General features: G+C 52.2%; 1 protein-coding gene across 3 annotated transcripts in view; it reads right to left on the reverse strand.

Moving 5' to 3' along the window:
• CDH23 (cadherin related 23) overlaps positions 1–20485 on the reverse strand; it is a 372185-nt gene that overhangs the window by 275068 nt on the left and 76632 nt on the right. For all 3 annotated transcript variants that reach the window (XM_063101657.1, XM_063101655.1, XM_063101656.1), the window contains exons 3-5: positions 19413–19555; positions 18668–18715; positions 18445–18537 (exon numbers count right to left, since the gene is read on the reverse strand). In XM_063101657.1, coding sequence (XP_062957727.1) covers positions 18445–18537; positions 18668–18715; positions 19413–19555 — 284 coding nt within the window. The remainder of the gene's footprint in view (positions 1–18444; positions 18538–18667; positions 18716–19412; positions 19556–20485) is intronic.

The following is a 20485-nucleotide window of genomic DNA, read 5'->3' on the forward strand; positions in this document are numbered from 1 at the left end:
TGCTCCAAGTGGGCAGAGGTCTATCCTGACAGCTTAGAATCCCAGGGGAGCATGTTGCAGGGGGCAGACCTGGGCCTCCCAGGGTTGGAAACAAGGGATCTGGGGGTCTGTCTCCACTCCTTGCCAATAGAACCCTATTTCTCCACAGACCTTTCATCAGGATCCCCAAGCTGGTGTGGAGGCCCGGGTGCCTCAATCACTCCTATCGTGCTGGTCTCAGGAAGAGAATAGCTTTCAGCTCAATTACCCTTCACATTCCAATATCATAACGCTCCAATGAGGCTTTTTAACCAAAAACAAAAAAGGCATGTCTGCTGCAGTTCGGCTGCAAGGCCAGCCGTGCAGAAGGGTGGGCCTACCCGCCTGATAGTCCCCACCTGGTCCCCCAGGTGAGACTATGGGAGGGCCCTGTCCCAAGACATTAGCAGGTCCAAGAGGGCATTGAGATCCCAGGCCTCAGTTTACCAACACATGCCCTGCCTTCACTAATCAAATAATGAAGATGGGATTTGATTGATCCACAGCCGTCCTTGGGGAGAGAACATGAGACCCAAGTCCTGAGAGGTGCCATGAAGTGACACACCCCAGGATGGCTTTATTGTTACAACATTAACCCTGTCTTCTCCTGGACACAGGAATGTCACCCACACCCCCCTTCGTACAATGGCATCATGGCATTATCCAGCTGGATCATGATCTGGGGAGTTAGGCCCTTGGTTTACATGTCATTTCATACTCATTGACTCATCTGGTTCTTGTAACAACAACCCCGACTAGCCGGGAAGCTAGATACAGCCAAGGTTATTAACCCTGCTGCATAGGTGGCTAAACTGAGGCCCAAAGAGATTAGAGGTGAGGCCCAAAGACATAAGGAAGAATCCCAGGCCAGTGTTCCTTTAGGATACACTGCTGCCGTGCAGGCAGCTCCAGTCCAAAGAGCCCGGGTGGAAACAAGTTTATCTCTTCTCTCCTACACTTGAAGTGACAGATGTCCCCTGGCTTCTTCTCACTATACAGAGCATTTACTATGTGCCAGGCAAGTCCTGTTCTTAAGTACTTCACGTGCATTGTAGCAACCTCATAAAGTAGGTTTTCTGATTGTACCCATTTTACAGATGAGAAAAACCAAGGCTCAGAGAGGCTAAATTGCTTGCCCAGGGTCAGGGTCCAGGACAGAATTCTTACCCAGGTCTGTCTTCTGGTGCTCTGTTCTTCATTCTCTGCTACCTTCAAGATGGAACACCCCTAAACCACCCCTGGTAGGGCAGAAACTGTCCCCATCTGAACAGTTCTCATGGGGAGGCAAAACCAAGTGTCCACGCCATGAACCATGTGTGCTCAGTGAATTCTCAGGCAGCACACACATCTCAGGCGTGCCCCATCCCACATCACAGCTTGGAGGGCTACCAACAGTGCCCAGAGGAGGAGGCTGGGCCACTCTCTTCCAATCAGCCGTGCAGCGTCCGCCTGGCCAGCTCGGTGCTAATGGCTTTGATGGCAGCGTCCCCTCCCTGTGTCCTCCTGGCCTCCTGTTGGCTGTGGACGATTTGCTCATGATTTAGCACTCTGGGGCGCTGACCCGTGAGGGAGACACAGGGACAGAGGGAGGCAGGGCAGATGTGGCAGCTGAGGCATGTGCAAGCGTGCGTGCACCGGTGCAGGCCTGGGAGGCCATCTCTCCAGGAACAAGCCGCTCAGCGGGCTCTCTAGGACTGGAAGAGGTGGCTGTCCTACCCATTCCTGCTCTGTCCTATGCTAGCACAGGGACTGGTCGTTGTGCTGGCGAGAGGAGGACCAGGGAGACCTCAGGAGAGCTACAAGGGGCCACAGCCCAGAAGTCCTGCCCTAGAAGCCCAGTGCCACTCTCACATGGTCTGTCGTCTGCTGGGTTTCCTGAGAGTCCCAGGCACATTCACTTGACATACGAGACATGAACACCTCTGCAGCCTGGCCCCTCAACCCACAGTCAACAGAGATATAGCACAGTACAAGGACACTGGGAGTGACCAGCTGGGTCCACATCCCAGCTCTGCTCTGTGATATGGTCAACTGACCTAACCTCTCTGAGGCTCAAGCTCCCCATCTTAAAAATGGGGGTAATCCCAATACCTATGTCACAGACTGGTTATAAAAAGCATGTGAGTGAATGCAGGTAAGTCTCCACTATCATTATCATTGCTGCTGTTATTCAGTGCTTTCCTGAGGCCCAGTACCCCTGGACTTCAGGGGTTCAAGAAAATGATAAGACACAGATCCTATCTGTAATCAGTTGATGAATCCTGGAACTTGGGACTGGGAGGCCCCAGGTGTCAGGCAAGTGGTATAAGCAGAAACTGGAATAGGACGTCGGAGGAGGGCACAGTCACTCTGAGCCCCGTGCCAGGACTCCTAAGGCCCCTGTGCCCTCCAAGAGGGCCTTTTCCATCTTTTGGGGTCCCTACCCACTCTAGAAATAAAGAAGTAAATGGGGAGCCCAGAGATGGGGAAGGCCCCTCTGCTTGCGTCAGACCCTGATCCCTCCTTCCTGGGCCCAAACTGAGAGCAGCAGGTGAGCCCAGTCTGCTGCGAGGCAGAGACAGCCAATTTGCCAAGCTCATTTACAGCTCATTTGTCCAATTCTGTGCCTGGAGGAGGATGTGTTTGATGCTGACACTCCCAGGGGAGGACAAGGGGCTTGGGAGCCAGGGCAGGGAGGGGCAGGGCCCAGCTTTCCTGGAGCACCAAAGCTCCAGAACCCCCCTGCACCACCCCTCAGCAACCCAGCAAGCCAAGCTTTGGGTGGTGGCCACCTGGCTCCTCAAGCACTAGGTCTCCCATCCTGTTCTAAAGGTTGTCATTGTGCCCGAGTGGGGGCCCAGCCAGGATCTCCTGGAGGCCAGGGACTATGTCTCATTCCTTATGTCCCCAGTGGCCAGCAGGGACTTGGCACCAGGCAGGTACCCAGGCAATGTTTGATAAGTGGATGAATGAGTGACTTAGTGAACGAATGAATGAGACTGGGGTCAGGCACATGGAACCAACACTCCGGCATCCCACTCTGTTGTGACAAGCCAAGCAGAAACTCCTTTCTCTCTCTCCCTCCCTCTCTCTCTCTAGTGTCTGTGCTGCTGCCAAGAGCCAGGCTTCCTGGAGTTTCACCAGCACTCAGCCCCTGCGGAGCCCTCCTCTGTGGTGTCCCAGCTACACAGTGGCCACTTGGACGCAGCACCTTCCAGCACCCCACCTTCCCGCCAGCTCCTCCTCTCTTCACAACCGCTGCATGGGCTCTTGGCTGGGGCAGGCAGCTCTGGGTGCTCTGACTCTCACCTCACCCCTCCTGGCTTCCACAGGGCCCCTTCCCAGCCAGCCACCCTCCCCAACCCTCGATGCCCTGCCTGCAGCTGGCCCTCACGGGTCATCCCAGCTACCACCAGCCTCACATCCATGTCCAGACAACCCACATTCCAAGTCACCCATCTTCCTGCCTGAAGGGCCTCAGAGAAACGAGGAGCCAGAGTTTGGGGATGCGGGAGGGGTGCACTTTAGAATGCATGCTTTACTGCTGTCAAAGCATCCTTGTGTCGGCTTCCTACGGCTGTTACAACAGTTTATCACAAACTCAGGGGCTTACAACAGCGCAATTTATCATCTTACAGTTCTGGAGGTCAGAGTCCAAAATGGGTCTCACTGGGCTAAAATCAAGGGGTTGGCCCATCTGTGCTCCTTCTGGAGCCTCTAAGACAGGATCTGTTTATTTGCCTTTTCCAGCTTCTAGAGACCACCCACATTCCTCAGCTCCTGTCCTTCAAAGCCAGCAATATAGCATCCTCAAATGTCCCTCTCTCTCACCTCTGTGTCAACTGTCACATCTTCTGCCTGGCCCTTCTACCTCCCTCTCATGAGATCCCTGGTGATTACATCCCTGGCCCACACATATGAACCAGGATCATCTCCCCATCTCAAGATCCTTAACTGATCACACCAGCAAAGTCCCTTTTGCCACGTGAGGAAACATAGTCACAGTTGCACGAATCAGGATGTGGATCCCTTTGGGGGCATTATTCTGCCTACCATACCCCAGCTCCATTAGATGGCACCCTTTCCTCCAACAGCCCCGAGTGGGGCATCCTCATTTTTCTGCTGCCTGCTTTCGAACTCTGGTGAGACTGGGCTCCACCCTTCTCCATCGGCCTTGGCCTCAGTGGGGAACTCTGACAGCACTACTGAGCTGCTCTCAGCATTGGGCTTTGGGAATAGAATGCACCAAGGTCTGGTTCATGGAATTTCTCTCTTAAAGAATATAGGCTGCAGAGGAGAGGGGGTGGGCGAGCTCCCTGGAGGCAGGGACTGCATCATGCGACAAATTATTACAAGTCCCCACTGGGCATCAGGCCCTGAGGGTTGGTACCATGGTGGGAAGATGGCCACATGGACGTGCCCCTGCTCTCACAGAGCCCACAGTCATGTGCAAGAGACCAACAATGATCAAATAGTCCTTCACATTCAAGGGAATAATTACACTCCAAGATCAAAGCTATGGTGCTCTAAAGGCCCAGAACAGAAGAATCTGTTCTGTGCTGAGAGGAAGGATCAATCAGGGATTAGAGGTGTCAGGGGAAGGTAGGAGTTCATGAAAATGGGGGAGGGTGATGGAGAAGAGTGTTCCAGAGAAATAGAAAGGTCATGCAAAGGCCCTGTGGTGTGGTGCCCTCAGGGACTGGAAAGAAGGTTGAGGTGCAGGCAGACAGAAGAAAGGGGAGGAATGTTCCAGGTGAAGCTGGAGAGGGGGTTGGGGTCAGAGCCTGCTAACCTTGCAGGATTCTGGTCATCAGCCTCAGAGCACCGCAGAAAGGCCTTTACAACATCCCTTGCACACCACAGGGACTCAAAACAGTTGAATGAATAGATGGATGGAGAATGAATGATTGAACCTCTCTTCTCTCCTCCTGCCTCTCTCCAGTGACTTGCCCCATCCCTCCCTTTTGAATGGCAACAGTTAGACAGGATCTCCGAGGCTTGCTCACTTATTTATTTATTTCCCTACAGCTGCTGGAACCGACCCATGCCGCCCGAGCGCGGCTGTGGAAATGTCTGTAATCGCCAGCACGCTTTAGGCATTACTTCCACACCATTTAGGGCTTTTCGCCCCAATAGCTCCTGCTGCATTTCCCTCCATCTCCATCTTTTGGGCTGTGCTGGGTGGAATTTTTTTCTTTTTAAGGGGTGGTACCCTCTGAATTTGGAGGATCTGATGGTTTGGGGGAGGTGAGGAGAAAGACAATGGTTTAGAAGAATTCATTTTCCTTCTCCCATGGCCCTGGCCCTGCCCCAGCCCTGACCAGGAAAGGAAAGAGAAAAATCAGTTCAAGCTGCTAAGAAGTCTTTAAAGATTATTGTGTTTTCCCATGCAGGCCTGAGATTGGGTTGCTGATATGAACAGCAGCTTTGTGGGAGGCTGGAGGTGCTAGAACACAACAAAGATCACTTCGGAAGAATCCCTCCCCTAACCAAATGCCCTTCCCCTTCTACCTTCTCCACACTCAAGGCCAGCTCCTCTGAAGGCAGTAGCCTTGTAGTAAACCCCAAACCCTGAGTGGATACCCTGGGGGTAAAATACATTTGTACTTGCTTTGGGGTCAGAAAAAAGAGAACCAGATCTGGGATTAGCTGTGTGATCTTAGACAAGTCACTTAAACTCTCTGGGCCCATTTCCCCAGCTATCACATGAGGACAATCATACTTTTCTTACCAACTTGAAGAACTACTCTGAGGATCGAAGGAGACAGTATGAGGGAAAGGGACCCTTCTCCTTTTTTCCCTTCCCCTTGCTCTCAACCCACTCCCCCACTCTATTTAGTTCCTCGTGACTCCCTTTCCCCCATTTGGCCTCCTATCCCAGCATCTGCACAGCTCCATGCCCATCCACAGAGATGACCTTTGACCAGGGAGAGCATGTCTAGAGGTAATGACCTCAAGGCATACTGTGTGTAGACGTCTCATGTCACCAGCGTACTGGCAACCCTGTTTTAGCACCATGCCCGTTTGATCAGCGATAGTAAGTTTCCCAGTGACATGTGGTGTAAGTGGTGAGAGCAGGATCCAAATGCTGGTCTGTGGGACTCCTGACATAGTACTCCTAACCACTGTAGGGAGTGGCCTGCAAGAAGAAGCTGGCTGCCTGTTCCAGGGGCTTAGGTGGTAATACAAACCTACTGGAATGTATGTGATAAGATGATGATAGACAAAGCAATCCATGGGGTTAGAAGCCAAGATAATGGTTACCCTCTTGCGGGAGGGGGAGAGACTGGAGGGGCATGAAGGGACTCCTAGGTCTGGCAAGGTTGTTTCTTGATCTGGATGCGGTTACCCAAGTGTGTTCACTTTGTAATAAAGCTGAACAATTATGATTGTTCACTTCTCCATATGTATGCTAAAGTAATATGTTTATTCAAAGAAAGAAAGAAAGAAAGGAAGGAAGAAAGGAAGAAAGGAAGAAAGGAAGAAAGGAAGAAAGGAAGGAAGAAGGAAGGAAAGGAAGAAGGAAGGAAAGGAAGAAAGAAGGAAAGAAAGAAAGAAGGAAAGGAAGGAAGAAAGAAAGTAAGGAAGGAAGGAAGGAAGAAAGGTAAAGAAAGACAAAAGAAAACTCAAGGAAGCTTGTGGTAGCCACTGGAGAAAATACTCTGGGGGTTAATCCATGCCAGTTGCATGTGGCTTTAGGCTCAAGGCCTTCTTATCCTTCCTGTCCTCAATCCCCACCGTGAGGTGGACAGGTCCAGGCCCATTTGACAGAGGGGCAAACTGAGCCCTAGAAGAGTGAAGTGACTTGCTCAAGTCTCCCAGTCTGGGCTAGAGCTCGCCTCCCTCCAACCCACTGAGCTGCACCCTCCTGAGTGTACACAGACAGGTGGCCAAGACAGGACAGGCTGCCCACTGGTCTGAGCCAGCCCGAAGTGGGCTCAGCACCCAGACCTGGGTCAGGTTGGCCTCTCCTGCAGTGTCTGGGGCCACCCAGGAAGGAAAGGCCAGGCCAAGATCAGGAGGCAGAGGGTCCGCCCAAGAGTGGGGTTTAGAAGCTAGGATGGGTGGGGTAGGAGCAACTCAAGAGCAGAGACTTGTGCCTTCTAGTCCAGTGGAGAGAAGATTAAGTGAGGGGCTGGGTCAGATCCCAGCCTGCCCCTCTGAAGGGAGTGACTGGGCAAGGCTTCCAACTCCTCTAACACTTGGTTTGCTTATCTGTAAAATGGGGATAAAGAGAGGACCACTCCCCTGCTTCTATTCCCTGCCTCTATTCCCCACCACTGGATCGTTCAGAGGAAGAAGAGTCAGGTTTGGCTAAATGGCGGTAAGGATGATGGTGCAGTGGGCTGGATGACGGCATCTCAGGGAGAGCACAGCCTGAACAAAGGCCAGGCAGCAGCAGAGTGACCGCCCCATAGTGTGGAGTGAGAACAGGAAGGGCAGGAACATTTGTTGCCTAAAGCCTTGAACAAATGGGATGGATTTCTGAAATGTAGGGTTTGCGTTGGGGACGTGGGAGGTGCAACCAGGCTCCTACTGGGAGTTACAGAGATGGGAAGAGGACAGTGGGAAAAGGCCCCCCATGCTATTTCCCTCTTGGGGGCAGGACTGGGAGAGGGGACCATCCTGAGCCTGTGACCTTCCTGGACAAGGATTGTGACGGCTCTTGGTGGCTGGCAGTCTGTGTGCCTGGGAGGTAGGCTGGTCGATTGATGATGAAGACAGTGAGCAGGACGATTACATTGTACCTAGTGATTACGCCCAGGGTGAAATCTTTCAGTGGCATTATCTCATCTGCAGAAAAGATCAGGCTTTTTAATAGATGGACAGGCGGCTTCCACTTAAGGTTATTATAAAGAGGGAGAGCCCAGCCCCTCATGGCTTCCAGCCAGTGCCACAAAGTTGCAAAGTAATTAAAGGCTGTTAAGGAATCAGAGAAATTATAATAATTCCATCAACCAAAAGCTCTCCCTCTCTCTCATTTTCCCCCTCCTGGTAGAAAACAAGGTGGGTCAGGCAGTCTGCAAACACATCAAAACAAGCACATTGTGTGGTGGGCCTCAATGTCACAGGGCTGCCAGTCCTGTCCCCAAACTGTTTTGACAACACTTTGACAATTGTTAGGATAAGTGGAGGGGCTGAGACAAAATCCAGTGCCCCTGGAAACAGTCAGAATAGCAGTGACATGCTGGAGGTCAATCTGCCACACGTGTGGGCCCCTGTGACCTACGTCCAGAATGCAGCTGAGTCCACTGCTCAGGGAGCTTAGAGGGGTGCAGAAGTCCAGGAGGCAGCACCCCCACCCCAGCCCAGCTCTGGACATTCAGGCCCTACCTGGAAAAACAGTGCCAGGCCTTTACCCCAGCAATGGGCCCCGCTGCATAGGTTCTGGAAACCACTTCCTTGAGAATCTTCCTGGCTACCTTTGATCTTCCGTGGCCTGCCACTGATTGACTGGGTAACCGTGGGCAAATCTTTTACCCTCTCTAGATGTGTTGGCCACCTACAGAAAGTGCAATTGGATTTAGCCACCTTGATGGTCCCTCTGTGCTGGTTTCAAGGAGTCTATTTGGAATGCTCTCAGCCTCTTACTAATTATTTCTTAATGGCTCTGTTTCCATTTTTTCCCTCGTCATGTCTTCATTTCACGTTTTCCACACATCACATTTCCTGTCTCTCACTAGACTGCCAGCTTCTTGACCACCAACTCCTGACATGAGCCAATCAGGCCATGGCGATGGAGCCTACCTGTTGAGCTCCTTGGATTTCCAGGCAACATTCCGAAAGTTCTCAGGCAACTTTTCCTAACGATGGTCACACCTATCAGTTACCAAATGCTCCCTATGTGCGTGACGCTTCACACAGGCTCCCATTGAACTTCCACAACTCCAAGCATCTCTATTCTACAGATGAGCAAACTGAGGCTCAGAGAGGCTAAAACCTTGCTCATGGACTCTCAGTCTGGAGTTAGAACCTGTGTGTGCCTGGCTCCATCATAATGGCCACAGTAGGGGTCCAGGTCCCCATGTCACAGAAGGTCATAGGTTCTCATGACACGGTAAAGCCACAGCTGCTCTGGCTGCAGGAATGGCCTTCCTAGACCCTTGGTTTCCTAAGCCCACCCCCAGCCAGTGTCCCTGAGTGTCTGGAGGAAAAGGGGTGCAGGCAGAAGACTCTCACCCTTCCTCCAACAGGCCCCCCCATGGGGGCAAGGAGACCATTTAAGACAAAGGAGCTGAAAGATGACAGATGGACTCCAGGCTCGTGAAGCCCACAGCCCCGACAACACAGCAGGACGTCGAGCAGGCAGCTATCATCTCCTTCCACTTAGAGGCTCTTTATTTAAAGGGCAGGAGGGCACAATAAAAGGTGTCCCTGTGCGTGCCAGAGAATCCCTAATGCCCCTGAGCTGGGCTCCTCATAGTCCCCCTGCTTCGTATTCATGGCAGAAGGTCCTGCAGACATCACAAAAGATGTGATGGGCCCCCAAAGGCTCCCAGTTAGAATCGGCGGGGAAACCCATGTAATTAAGAACATTATTACCATTAAAACAAAATAATAATTTTCATTACATCTGGGCTTTCTCCATCTCCTGTTCCCATGCTGTCCTCTTTCCTTGTACTGAAGGTGGTGGAGGGTGCCCACAGCCCTGGCCACGCCCCATGGGCATGGAAGAGGAGGTGTTACAGGAGTCATGGGGGGCCGATGGACCTTAGCTCCACCCTACTGGGTGGAGGATGGAGCAAGGAGCCTCAGAATGTGCGGCTTGTGGGGACCCATTTATTCCCTCTGGGCATCTAAGAACCAGGAGGTGGCAGAAAGATGTTGAATAGTCCCTGCAGGCAAGGGAGCAGGCTGGCATTTAGCCTGGCAGGAGAGGGGGGTCATTACTTCTCACAAACAACACTGTGTGCACAGATGATGGCTGAAATCGTGGAGGCTCCCTCTGGGACACATTAACCCTAGAGGCTAAAAGGAAGAGGTGTCACTATGACCACAGTTGGGTCCTCAGCTACAGGTAATGCCCGGCGGGAGCAGTCCTTACTGCAGAGAGCCGGCAGTGGGCTCTGAGTGCAGTTTCGCCACTGGATCTCTTCAGCCTGTGCAAGAGGCGTGAGTGACAGTCCTCGGCCTTGGTGGGGGGTAGGGGGAGTCTCTGCATGAGGCCCAGAGTTCTCAGCCGCCTCCCCCTACCCTGGCTGGATCAGGGCCTCATCCTGCAACTTGCGGCAAATCACAAGCAGCCCATGGAAAATTGCAAAAAGACATGTGCAAAGATGCTTAAAAATGAGAAAGAGCAAAAAGGGCCCCTCTAGGAGGAAGGACATTGGATGAAAGATGACAGATCTAGTTGCAAGTGGATCTGACTCTGGGGGACTTGGAAAAGTCAGTGGATTTGTCTTGGCCTCAGTTTCTCTCACCTATAAAGTGAAAAGAATAATTCTCTTCTAACTTACAGAGGAGGACACATGAAAGATAATGAAAACACTCAGAAGGACAGACAATGATATTACCGAAATAAGTACACACACACACCCACAGCCCCCCAGGACTACTGCTCTGCCCATGTGTCTATGTCACTTCGAGTGCAAAGCTTGCTGTCCTGGCTGCTGTAGGCTACAGTATCTGCCTGCTGTGAGACAGGAGGGCTCCAGGTATTTGTCTCTGTGTGATGGAGTTTGGATGTGTTGTCCCCTCCAAAACTCATGTAGAAATTTGATCTCCAATGTGGCAGTGTTGGAAACTGATTGAGTCATGAGGACGGATCCCTCATGAATGGATTAATGCTCTCCCTGGGGGAGGAGAGGTAGTGAGTTCTCGCTCTATTAGTTCCCGCAAGAGCTAATGGTTTAAAGGACCCTGGCACCTCCTCTCTCCCTCTCTTGCTTCCTCTTGCCATGTGATCTGCTTGTACCCGCCTGCTGCCTGCCGCTTTTCCGCCATGAAAAGAAGCAGCCTGAGGCCCATGCAAGATGCAGCTGTCCCAGAATCGTAAGCCAAGTAAATCTCTCTTCTTTATAAATCACCCAGTTTCAGGTATTCTGTTATAAGCAACACAAACAGACTAAAATACTGTGCTAACCGAGGAAGGTGACCAGAGAGGGGACAAGCACCTCTGAGTGCTCACCAAGGGGCATAGAGACATCACCTAGCACTGCCTCCTGGTGAGAACAAACCGTTCTGACTCTAGCCAACAGGGGTCCAGAGTCCCTGAGGTGATTTATGGGTCTCCTTCTCCCAGATCAATAGGCAGGTGGTTATAGATGCAGAGGGGGCCACCGGGCACCATGGCCCTGGGGTATAAATTAATATGGCCTGTCAAGGGGCTGCCTCTCCTGGCATGGGAGATGACACGCTTGTGAGTGGAGCTGACACCTTGCGGGGAAAAGCAGGCACAAGCCAGTGGGAACCCCCTTTATCCCCGCCCCCCCAACCTCTTGCTGCAACCTGAGGATGCAGTTTATAAATCACTCAGCATCTGACAAGTACACAGTATGGGAGGGCAGCTGGGGGCATGGCTACCAGCCCCAGTGGGAGCTAATAAGTTGGCCTCCCTAGCCAAGTCCACTTCCACGTTCTCTGGGCCTCATCTCCAGGGCTCCCCACGTGCCCACAGCACAGAGAATGGCATGGCCAAGTTAAAGAACTGGCGGGGACCAGAGGACACCAGCACAGAGCAACACGCTCTCAGGTGTCCTGCAAGGAAGGTGAGGCTTGAGGCACGTGTGAACATGCACTCTCCAGTTCAGTACCAGGCCTGCAGCTCCTTGCCCCAACTCGGATTGTGTGTGATAAAGGAACCCTCGCTTGGGTGTCACAAGCTGGCTGGGGCAAAGCACTTTACACTTTAATGCTCCTTTTGTCCTCACTGCCACCCATGAGGCAGAGGGAGCAGCATGGCTCTGTCCGCTGGTGAAGCCCATTCATTCGATAGACTCTCACTGAGCACCAATCACAGCCAGGCCCCGGGCTGGGTGCTGTAGACGCACTGATGCCAAAGCGTGGGCCTTGCTCAGCCTAGCAGGAGAGACAGATGTCCATGCAACGACAACAGCCACAGCCATTTACTGGGTGCTTTCTTCACATACATGATCTCATTTACTTTAATCCTTACAACAACTTTGCAAGGCAGGTATAACTATTCCATTTTGTAGGTAGAAGTGCAGCTACCTGCCAAAAGTCACATAACCAGGTGTCTCCTAACTGTGGAACCATCCCCTGACTAGCTTTGGGCAAGTCATGTAACCTCTTTACTTCCGTGTCCACATCTGCGAATGAGAATTACAGGAGTGACCACCCTGCGAGGTGGTGGGGGGGCTCAGGGAGCTCCCACGTGGAAAGCACAGCATTGGGCACACAGAAACTCTCTAGTAACAGCCACAGCAAGTTATAGTTATCAGAGAAATAAATTACTTATTGGACTTCACTGACAAATGGTCTCTACGAACACCCTTCTTCTCCCCTCTTCCCCATGTCTAGTAAGGTGGTCAGAATGTGTAACTTTCATCCATCCTTATTAAGTGACATGGAGAGATGGCATGGCCCAGTGGGACCTGGGGTCAGGAGGCCTGGGTTCTGGCCCTGATGCTGCTCCCAGCTAGCTGTGAGGCTCAGGCAAGGACACTCAGTCTCTTAGGCTCCTGTTATCTTGTCCCAGATCCAGCCCTTCCCCATGAACAGCCTTGTCCCCTCCTCACAGCTGGTCATCTGAAGCCACAAGGATCTGTGCAGCACCTGTCTGTCACAGAGAACTGGTCAGGGACCCAGGGGACCCATTTCCAGCCTGGCTTTGTCTCCAGGAGGTAACACTGGGGACCTGCAAAGGACACATACCCACAGAGCCACCATCCCTCTTATTAAGCAGGGTCTCTGATCAGGAGTTAGAGGTCACCTCCCTCTCTGAGAAATTCCAATATATGAAGAGGCTAAAGGATCCCAGAAAGTGGCTGATATTCAGAGACACCACAGTCTCCTTCTCTGACTAACAGACTCCTACTCATCCTGTAAGGGCCCAAACAAATAGCCCCCATCAAGACCATAGTGCTTCTGTTACCATGCACACACAGAGCTACCATGCCCTTAATACATTTAGATGTAGTTAGACATCCACTTACTTGTCTTACTCTTTGCAAAATTACACTCCCTGAAAACGAAGACCTTGGTCTTAATCAGCAGCATTTTATTGAATACGCTATGAGCTACAAACTGGGCTAAGGACTTTTTTTTTTTTTTTTTTTTTTTTTTTTTTTAAATTTTATTTTGTCGATATACATTGTGGCTGATTATTGCACCCCATCACCAAAACCTCCCTCCCTTCTCCCTCCCCCCCTCCCCCCCAACAATGTCCTTTCTGTTTGCTTGTCGTATCAACTTCAAATAATTGTGGTTGTTATATCTTCTCCCCCCCCCCGGTTTGTGTGTGTGTGTGTGTGTGTGTGTGTGTGTGTGTGTGTGTGTGTGTGTGAATTTATATATTAATTTTTAGCTCCCACCAATAAGTGAGAACATGTGGTATTTCTCTTTCTGTGCCTGACTTGTTTCACTTAATATAATTCTCTCAAGGTCCATCCATGTTGTTGCAAATGGCAGTATTTCATTCGTTTTTATAGCTGAGTAGTATTCCATTGTGTAGATGTACCACATTTTCCGTATCCACTCATCCGATGAAGGGCATTTGGGCTGGTTCCAACTCTTGGCTATTGTAAAGAGGGCTGCGATGAACATTGGGAAACAGGTATACCTTCGACTTGATGATTTCCATTCCTCTGGGTATATTCCCAACAGTGGGATAGCTGGGTCGTATGGTAGATCTATCTGCAATTGTTTGAGGAACCGCCATACCATTTTCCATAGAGGCTGCACCATTTTGCAGTCCCACCAACAATGTATGAGAGTTCCTTTTTCTCCGCAGCCTCGCCAGCATTTATCGTTCATAGTCTTTTGGATTTTAGCCATCCTAACTGGGGTTAGATGGTATCTCAATGTGGTTTTGATTTGCATTTCCCGGATGCTGAGTGATGTTGAGCATTGTTTCATATGTCTGTTGGCCATTTGGATATCTTGCTAAGGACTTTTCCTACCTGCATTATTATAGCTCTTGCAGCAATCCTGCAAGGAAGATATTGTTGCTCATCTTACAGATAAGAAACTGAGGTCCAGAGAAGTTAAGTTACCTGTCTATAGTCACACAGCTGGCAAACAGAAGAGTCATTTTCACTACCCTGCTTGCCTGAGTCAGCTTAGAATCTATGGGCCCTGCTCAGTAGCTGTTCAACAAGTTTGTTGTATTCATTCAAAAAAAAGAAAGAAAAAAATTACGTAGATCAGAGCATGGCGGACCAGATCTGGGCTTTGAAGGACAGGCAGAGTTGAGTTGGCCTCCAGTACTAGCTAGAAAAGTACAAAGTGTGTGTGTGTGTGTGTGTGTGTGTGTGTGTGTGTGTGTGTGTGTGTGTGTGTGTGTGTGTGTGTGTGTTAGAGACAGACTGAGAGGGGAGAGAGAAAATAGAAACAGACACATACTCATAGACATTGAATTGGCCCTCTGGGAAAAGTAGGTTAAGGCCAGATAGATGAGAGCCTAGACTGCCTAGCTCAGGAGGCTGAACTTGTCAGAACTTCAAGGACATGGCTGTCCCTGAGACTCCAAAGGACCTTCCTCTATTCCTTGACCAGGGAGCCACTTGGAACCTTCTGACTTCTAGCCTCACCATCCATCCTCCTGCCCAAACACTCTGGCACCAGGGTCATCTCCCTGGGGCACACTGGGGGGCCGAGGGGGTGACCCTGGGAGGAGCAGGATGGGGGCAGTGCTGAAGGTCAGTGAGGTGGGCACACACTTCTAACAGAGGTACTGGAGCAGCACCACTGGGCACAGACACAGGCAAACACGTTTGAGCAAATTGGAACGCCATAAAAGTCTATTACAGCAAATCAAACAGCAGTCAGCATGACAGCCATTAGCCTGAAATGAATACACAGGGACTTAATGAGGTCTGTCGAGGCTGGCTTGGTGAATTAAGTTGCCAATTCTAGCAGGATTTCCCTTTTCTTTACAGACTTGAAAGCATCCACACTGTCTCGTTAGGGCTTCGACAAGTGAATTGCAGGGCCTTTCACCCTGATAAAATGGATAATTACATAGAGAACAGCTTAGTGAGGGGAGAGGGGTGGGCAGGAGGAGAGCTGAGAACAAACAAACCCAAACACACACCTGCCTGGCTTTTCCCAAGCAGAGGCCAGGCCAGGGCAGGGGCCTTCAGAGGGAGTGGGAGTCGGGGATGGGCCAGCGGGGGCAGGTGGGCTTCTCCCGGGAAAGGGCAGTGTCTGGCCTTCAGCCACTTCCCAGCCCCTGCTATTCCTGTTCTGAGGGACTTGGGCCCATGGGCCATGTCTCTAGGCAGCCATGGACCTGCTGAAAGTTCTCATCCAAGATGGGCTGCCCCAGCACCTCTCAGGAACCCTCTGATGTGTCATCCTCCAGGGCTCCCCAAACCTGGCTGGTCTCACTGTTACCAGAGGAGTTTGTTGAAAATGCAGCTTCCTGGGCCAGCTCTCCCCAGCCTACTGATTCAGAATTGCAGGGGCCTGGAAAATGCATCCTAACCAGTCCCCTGGTGATTTCTGCTGCGGCACATCTGGGACCCTCTGATTCATCACTTTTCCTACATGCAGTGCTGGATGACTTCTGAGACAAGTGGTCCTCCTGCTTCTGCTTACATGACTCCAGGCCTGGGGAGCTCAGTACTTCCTCAGCAAGGCAGGGAGTAGACTGTGTGCCTGGTGGCAGGGAGGGTCTCATTATTTGGAAGTTCTTCCTTGTGTAGACCTCGATTTGCCACGCTGCAACTGCTCCCTGTGCCTATCTTTGGGTTCTGGCCACAACAGATCCAGTTATTATTAGGGTCCCGGGGCTGGGGATGGAGGATGGGAGGGTAAGGGATAGGGTGCAGGTGGCTGAGTCGAGCAAGAGGAGCTAAACAGATGGAGGCAGCCACCAGAGCTTGTCAGCCATCCCTCAAGAAACGGCAAAGCACTGATGGATAAGGAGCTGCTCCCGATGGGTTTTGTCCTCAGGTGACGAGATATCAGCCCTGGAAGGGGCTGGTCCAACTCCACATGGCACTCATGCCTAACAGGGTCTGCAGCAGCCTTCCCCTCCCCCGTCTCTCTGGCTTGCATTCTCACTCGGTTCACATCCACAGGGCCTCAGCCACTGAATCACACTTCTCAAGGCCAGGGGTCTGGGGTTTCCAGGGTGATCTCAGTGCAACAGGAAACCCTGGGCCCGATTCTGGGCCAGGGGCCAGCAGGCCCCGTGCTGGTACCCTTGCTGGGGCCTGAGCCAGTCAGCTAAGTTCCAACTCAGGTGACCGCACCAGGCCAAGGCTGGGCAGTGCCAAGTCACCTCAGGTCAGGAGCGGCCCAGCCTGTGTCCAGCTGACACCACATCCCCACTGGCCACAATGAGCAGCCGCGAGCAGGGTGTCGAGTATCAGGCCACTGAAGTGACTGGGGTGTTCACGTATAAGTAAGCCACATGGGCCTCCTTCCCAGGACTGTGTGTCCTCTGCAGCTGGCCCCTCTCAGTCTACCTTGTCCTCATCAGGTGGACAGGAGACAGGCCATTTTCTCCCACCTGTACTTAATTTTTATTAGATAAGGAGGACTGTGTCCCAGAGAGGTGAAGAGACATGCCTGAATGGACCCAGCAACCTGGGGGCAGAGTAGGGGCTACACCTGTGGTCTCCTGCCTGGAGTTTTCCCTCCTGTCATCCCTCATTCCTGCAGCCTCCCAGGGCTCTGTGAGACGAGATCCTGGCAAAGAGCCAAGCCCACAGCAGCCCCTCAATAAATACTTGTTAACGATATGAAAGACTGTAGCAGCTCTCTCCTTGGGGGCAGAGGCCTTTGGAGAATCTCAGGGGATGCCAACAGGGCTGCATGTTGGAGGTCACATCTCCTGCAGCAAAGAGGAGCAGGCTGGCCTCGGCCTGAGGGCTGGGAGCAGGGATACGGCCCCTGGTTCCCTTGCCATGGCTGCTGCCTACTGCCCCTGTGAGGGAAGACAGGGCTGCCATGCCTGCCAGGATGGCAGCTGAGCAATAGGTCCAAGGCTCATTAACTCTGAGCCATGCCCTTGGTTTCTGAGCCCAGGCCCAAAGTGCAGGCTGGCACGTAGAGACCCTTAATTAAATTAGGGAGACTTCCAAATGAGAGAGAGCCCACAGCCAAGCCGCAGTCCCTGGGCACATTGGCCATGGCTCAGGGCCCTGTGCCCCCATGCTTAGGACCGAGGGCCCTCCCTCCTCATGTCCCGCCCCAGGTGGGGGCAGAGCGGGTGGCTCTGGTGCCTCTCCACCATGCACTGGCCCCCCACTTCCCTCCATCTGGCACAAGCGTGGACTGTTGGCTCACAGCTAAGTAATGAGGGCCAGGAACTGGGGGTATGAGACAAGATCTCTTCATCTTGAGGGAGTCTGAACCTGCCCTGGGGGTCAAAGTCAGAGGTGTATGACCTTGGGCAAATCACTCTCCTATGCCAAGCATCATATGTAAACTAAATAGATATTCTCTAAAGACTATTTTTGTTGCCTGATCCGATGATTGATAACATACAGGGGTTAGAACTCAAGCGCCAGGGTGCCAGCCTGCCTTTCAGAGGATACTATCTTCCACTGTTCTCATCCCAAACCTTTACTGCTGCCATCCAGCCCAGAGCTCTGAGGGCAGGCCTGAGGGACACCCGGTAGAAGCTCTTAATCTACTGCCTTAAGGGTCTCTGAACCGCTAACTGCCAGTCATCAGCCACCGGTGAGGGACAGCAAGCGATGAGCACCCTGGTGCCATCGGGAGAAGCAGCCAGCTTATTAACGAACCGTTGGTAATGCAATAATTTGTACTTCTCAATTACCAGCAATGGCCTGATTTTCCACACATGCACTCACGCAAACATGCTCAGAGTACACAGACCAAGGGCCGGGGAGACAGGGGCAGGGCCGGGGGGGTGGCCCATGGGGCTAGGGAAAGTGCCTTCCTGGAACTGCAAGCTCCTGAGTCCCAGGGGAACCTGATTACGGCCGAAGCAGGAAGGCCTGGGGTTGGGCCTGCCCGAGGCCCACGCTGTGTTAGGAATAGAAGGAAAAGGGTGCGACACCTGCCCCTCTCAACTCCTGTCCCACCGTTGACTCCGGTTGGAGTTGTGGGGCTCAGCCAAGGCAGGCTTCTCTCAGGCATGAGGCTCCCACCAACCCGCTGGCTCAGCCACTCTTCCCCTGCCCTCGGGTTGCGGGCATGAGCAGCAACCTGCCCGGAGCTGACGCCTGGGCCACGTGTGGGCATAGGAGAAGAAGCCCTTTCCTCAGCCAACTCTTCAGCCTATACCCAAGGGCTCTGTGGGGCAGCAGGCCCCTGATGGCCCCCATGTGCAACCCTGGTGGCACCTACCTCGGGGATGCGGACGCTGTAGGGCTGATTGTGAAATATGGGTGCATTGTCATTCACATCCCCAACCTGGATGTTCACCTTTCGAGTGATCACCTGGCAAGAGAAGGGTGGGGAATTAGCACCGCCACCTGCCTCAGGCCTCTTTCCACCCAAGGGGCCTGGGGACCCTGCTGAGCCCAGGAACATGCCTCCCAGGGCAGCAGGGGGCTCAGGGGACACTCACCCCTTGGTGGTCACTGACGGAGAACTCCACTGTGAACTCTGACTTAGTCTGAAAGAAAAGGGAGGGAGGGAGGAAAGCAGAGTTAGAAGGGCGTGCTGAAGTCCTGGGTCCCAGGCACTAGGTGGAGCTGGAGGGACCCCAGTGTTGCCCCAGGAGCTTGTCTGTTACTGGGTATCCAAAGGCTTCCCTAAAAAACTAGTATTGCCCTTTGGAATGCTGAGGAAGCAGGTGTGGAATATGAATCCTTCCCCTAAAAGAGCAATATCAGAGAAGTCAAGAATCTTGGGTCTTAGCCTTGGCTCTACCTCTAAACTGCTGTGTGACACTGAGCAGGTCACTGGACACCTCTGTGGCCACTCCTCAAGTGCAAGGAGAGGACAAGGATAGGGGTTGTATTCCTGCTTCTCTGGAAACTGTCCTTTGGGAAACATTTGTTGGGGATGGAGGCAGACTTATACACCTCACGGAGCCCCGTTCTACGAGGGTTGAACCCAGGGTCACTGTCTCTCTTGCCTATCCAATGTTGCCCCTTGCTTGGAGACACCCCTAATTACTCCATTCCAACTCAAAGTCCAGACATCAGCATTGGCCCTTGAAGAAGGATACCTTCAGGCAGGAAGATGCTAGTTCAGAGTCAGAATGGGGTCTCAGAGAAAGGCCCCTAAAAGATGGTGAGCCACCCTTTTCCCAGCATCTGCTCATTCCCCCCAGGAAAATACTGGGGCAGGGATATGGCAAGTCATACCTCTCTGTCCAGTGGCTGCCGGAGCCACACCACGCCAGTGTCAGGCTCCACTGCAAAGAAGCGGGAGGCCTCCTCCCCAGACACACCAAACACAAGGGGGTCATTGTCCATGTCTCGGGCCAGCAACTGGGTCACAGAGGAACCTGAAGTAGCCAAGGGAGAGAGCAGAGAGCAAACACGGGAAGTCAGGTTCATTCTTTGCCACCTTGCTCAGGTGGCTGAAGTCCCAGCAGGGAGCAGCTACTCAACAAACCTCCAGCAGGTCACCGACCATCACATGAGCCCTGAGTGTCTTTGGGCTCTGACCCAGGCTCCCCACCTCTAACCTGGTCCATGTGTCACAGAGTGTACATGGCTATAACAGCGAACCCTCATTCCCATATCTGGGCATGTAATGGACAGCTGTGACTTCTGCCTGCCTCACTTTTTCTGATTTTAATCTGAAGACCCCCTCCAAGTGGCACAGATGAGGGCAGGCCCCCCACATTTTAATTCCTATGTTTCAAGATGGGCACATAACTCAGCCTTAGCCAATCAGAGCATTCCAACTCCCTGGTCACAACGATTGAGTCAAGGATGAGCATATGACCCAAACTAGCCAGTCAAAGCCAACCCTGGGACTTTTGCTGGAACTACTGGGAAAGAAGAGCTCTCTTTCCACTGGGGTTGCTAAATTGGCACTGCTGGAAGCCATCCTTGGCACTACAGAGAAAGAGCCTCCCTGAGAATGAGGCCAGCGAGGAGAAAAACAGAACCAAATGGTGCACAGAGAGACAGGTTCCTGATGGCTTCAGCGTCTGCGGCCAGCTATGCCTGATATGAGCTCCATCCTCTGGATTTCTGAACTATATGAACTCAGAACCACACCGCACACACACCTTTTTCTTTTTCTTTCTTTTTCTGGTCACTCAGTTGAGGTGGATTTCTGTCTTTTGCAAACAGTGAAAGAAGTGTTTTCCAAGCTAGCCACAGTAACGCCATTCCGCAAGGCCAAGAAATTCATAAAGGGGTGTGCGAGGTAGACTGATTTAGCTTATGCCATTTTTACTGTTTGAAAAGTGTTCTTGTTTAAA

The sequence above is a fragment of the Cynocephalus volans genome, chromosome 7, assembly GCF_027409185.1.
Source record: "Cynocephalus volans isolate mCynVol1 chromosome 7, mCynVol1.pri, whole genome shotgun sequence".
Classification (NCBI taxonomy): domain Eukaryota; kingdom Metazoa; phylum Chordata; class Mammalia; order Dermoptera; family Cynocephalidae; genus Cynocephalus; species Cynocephalus volans.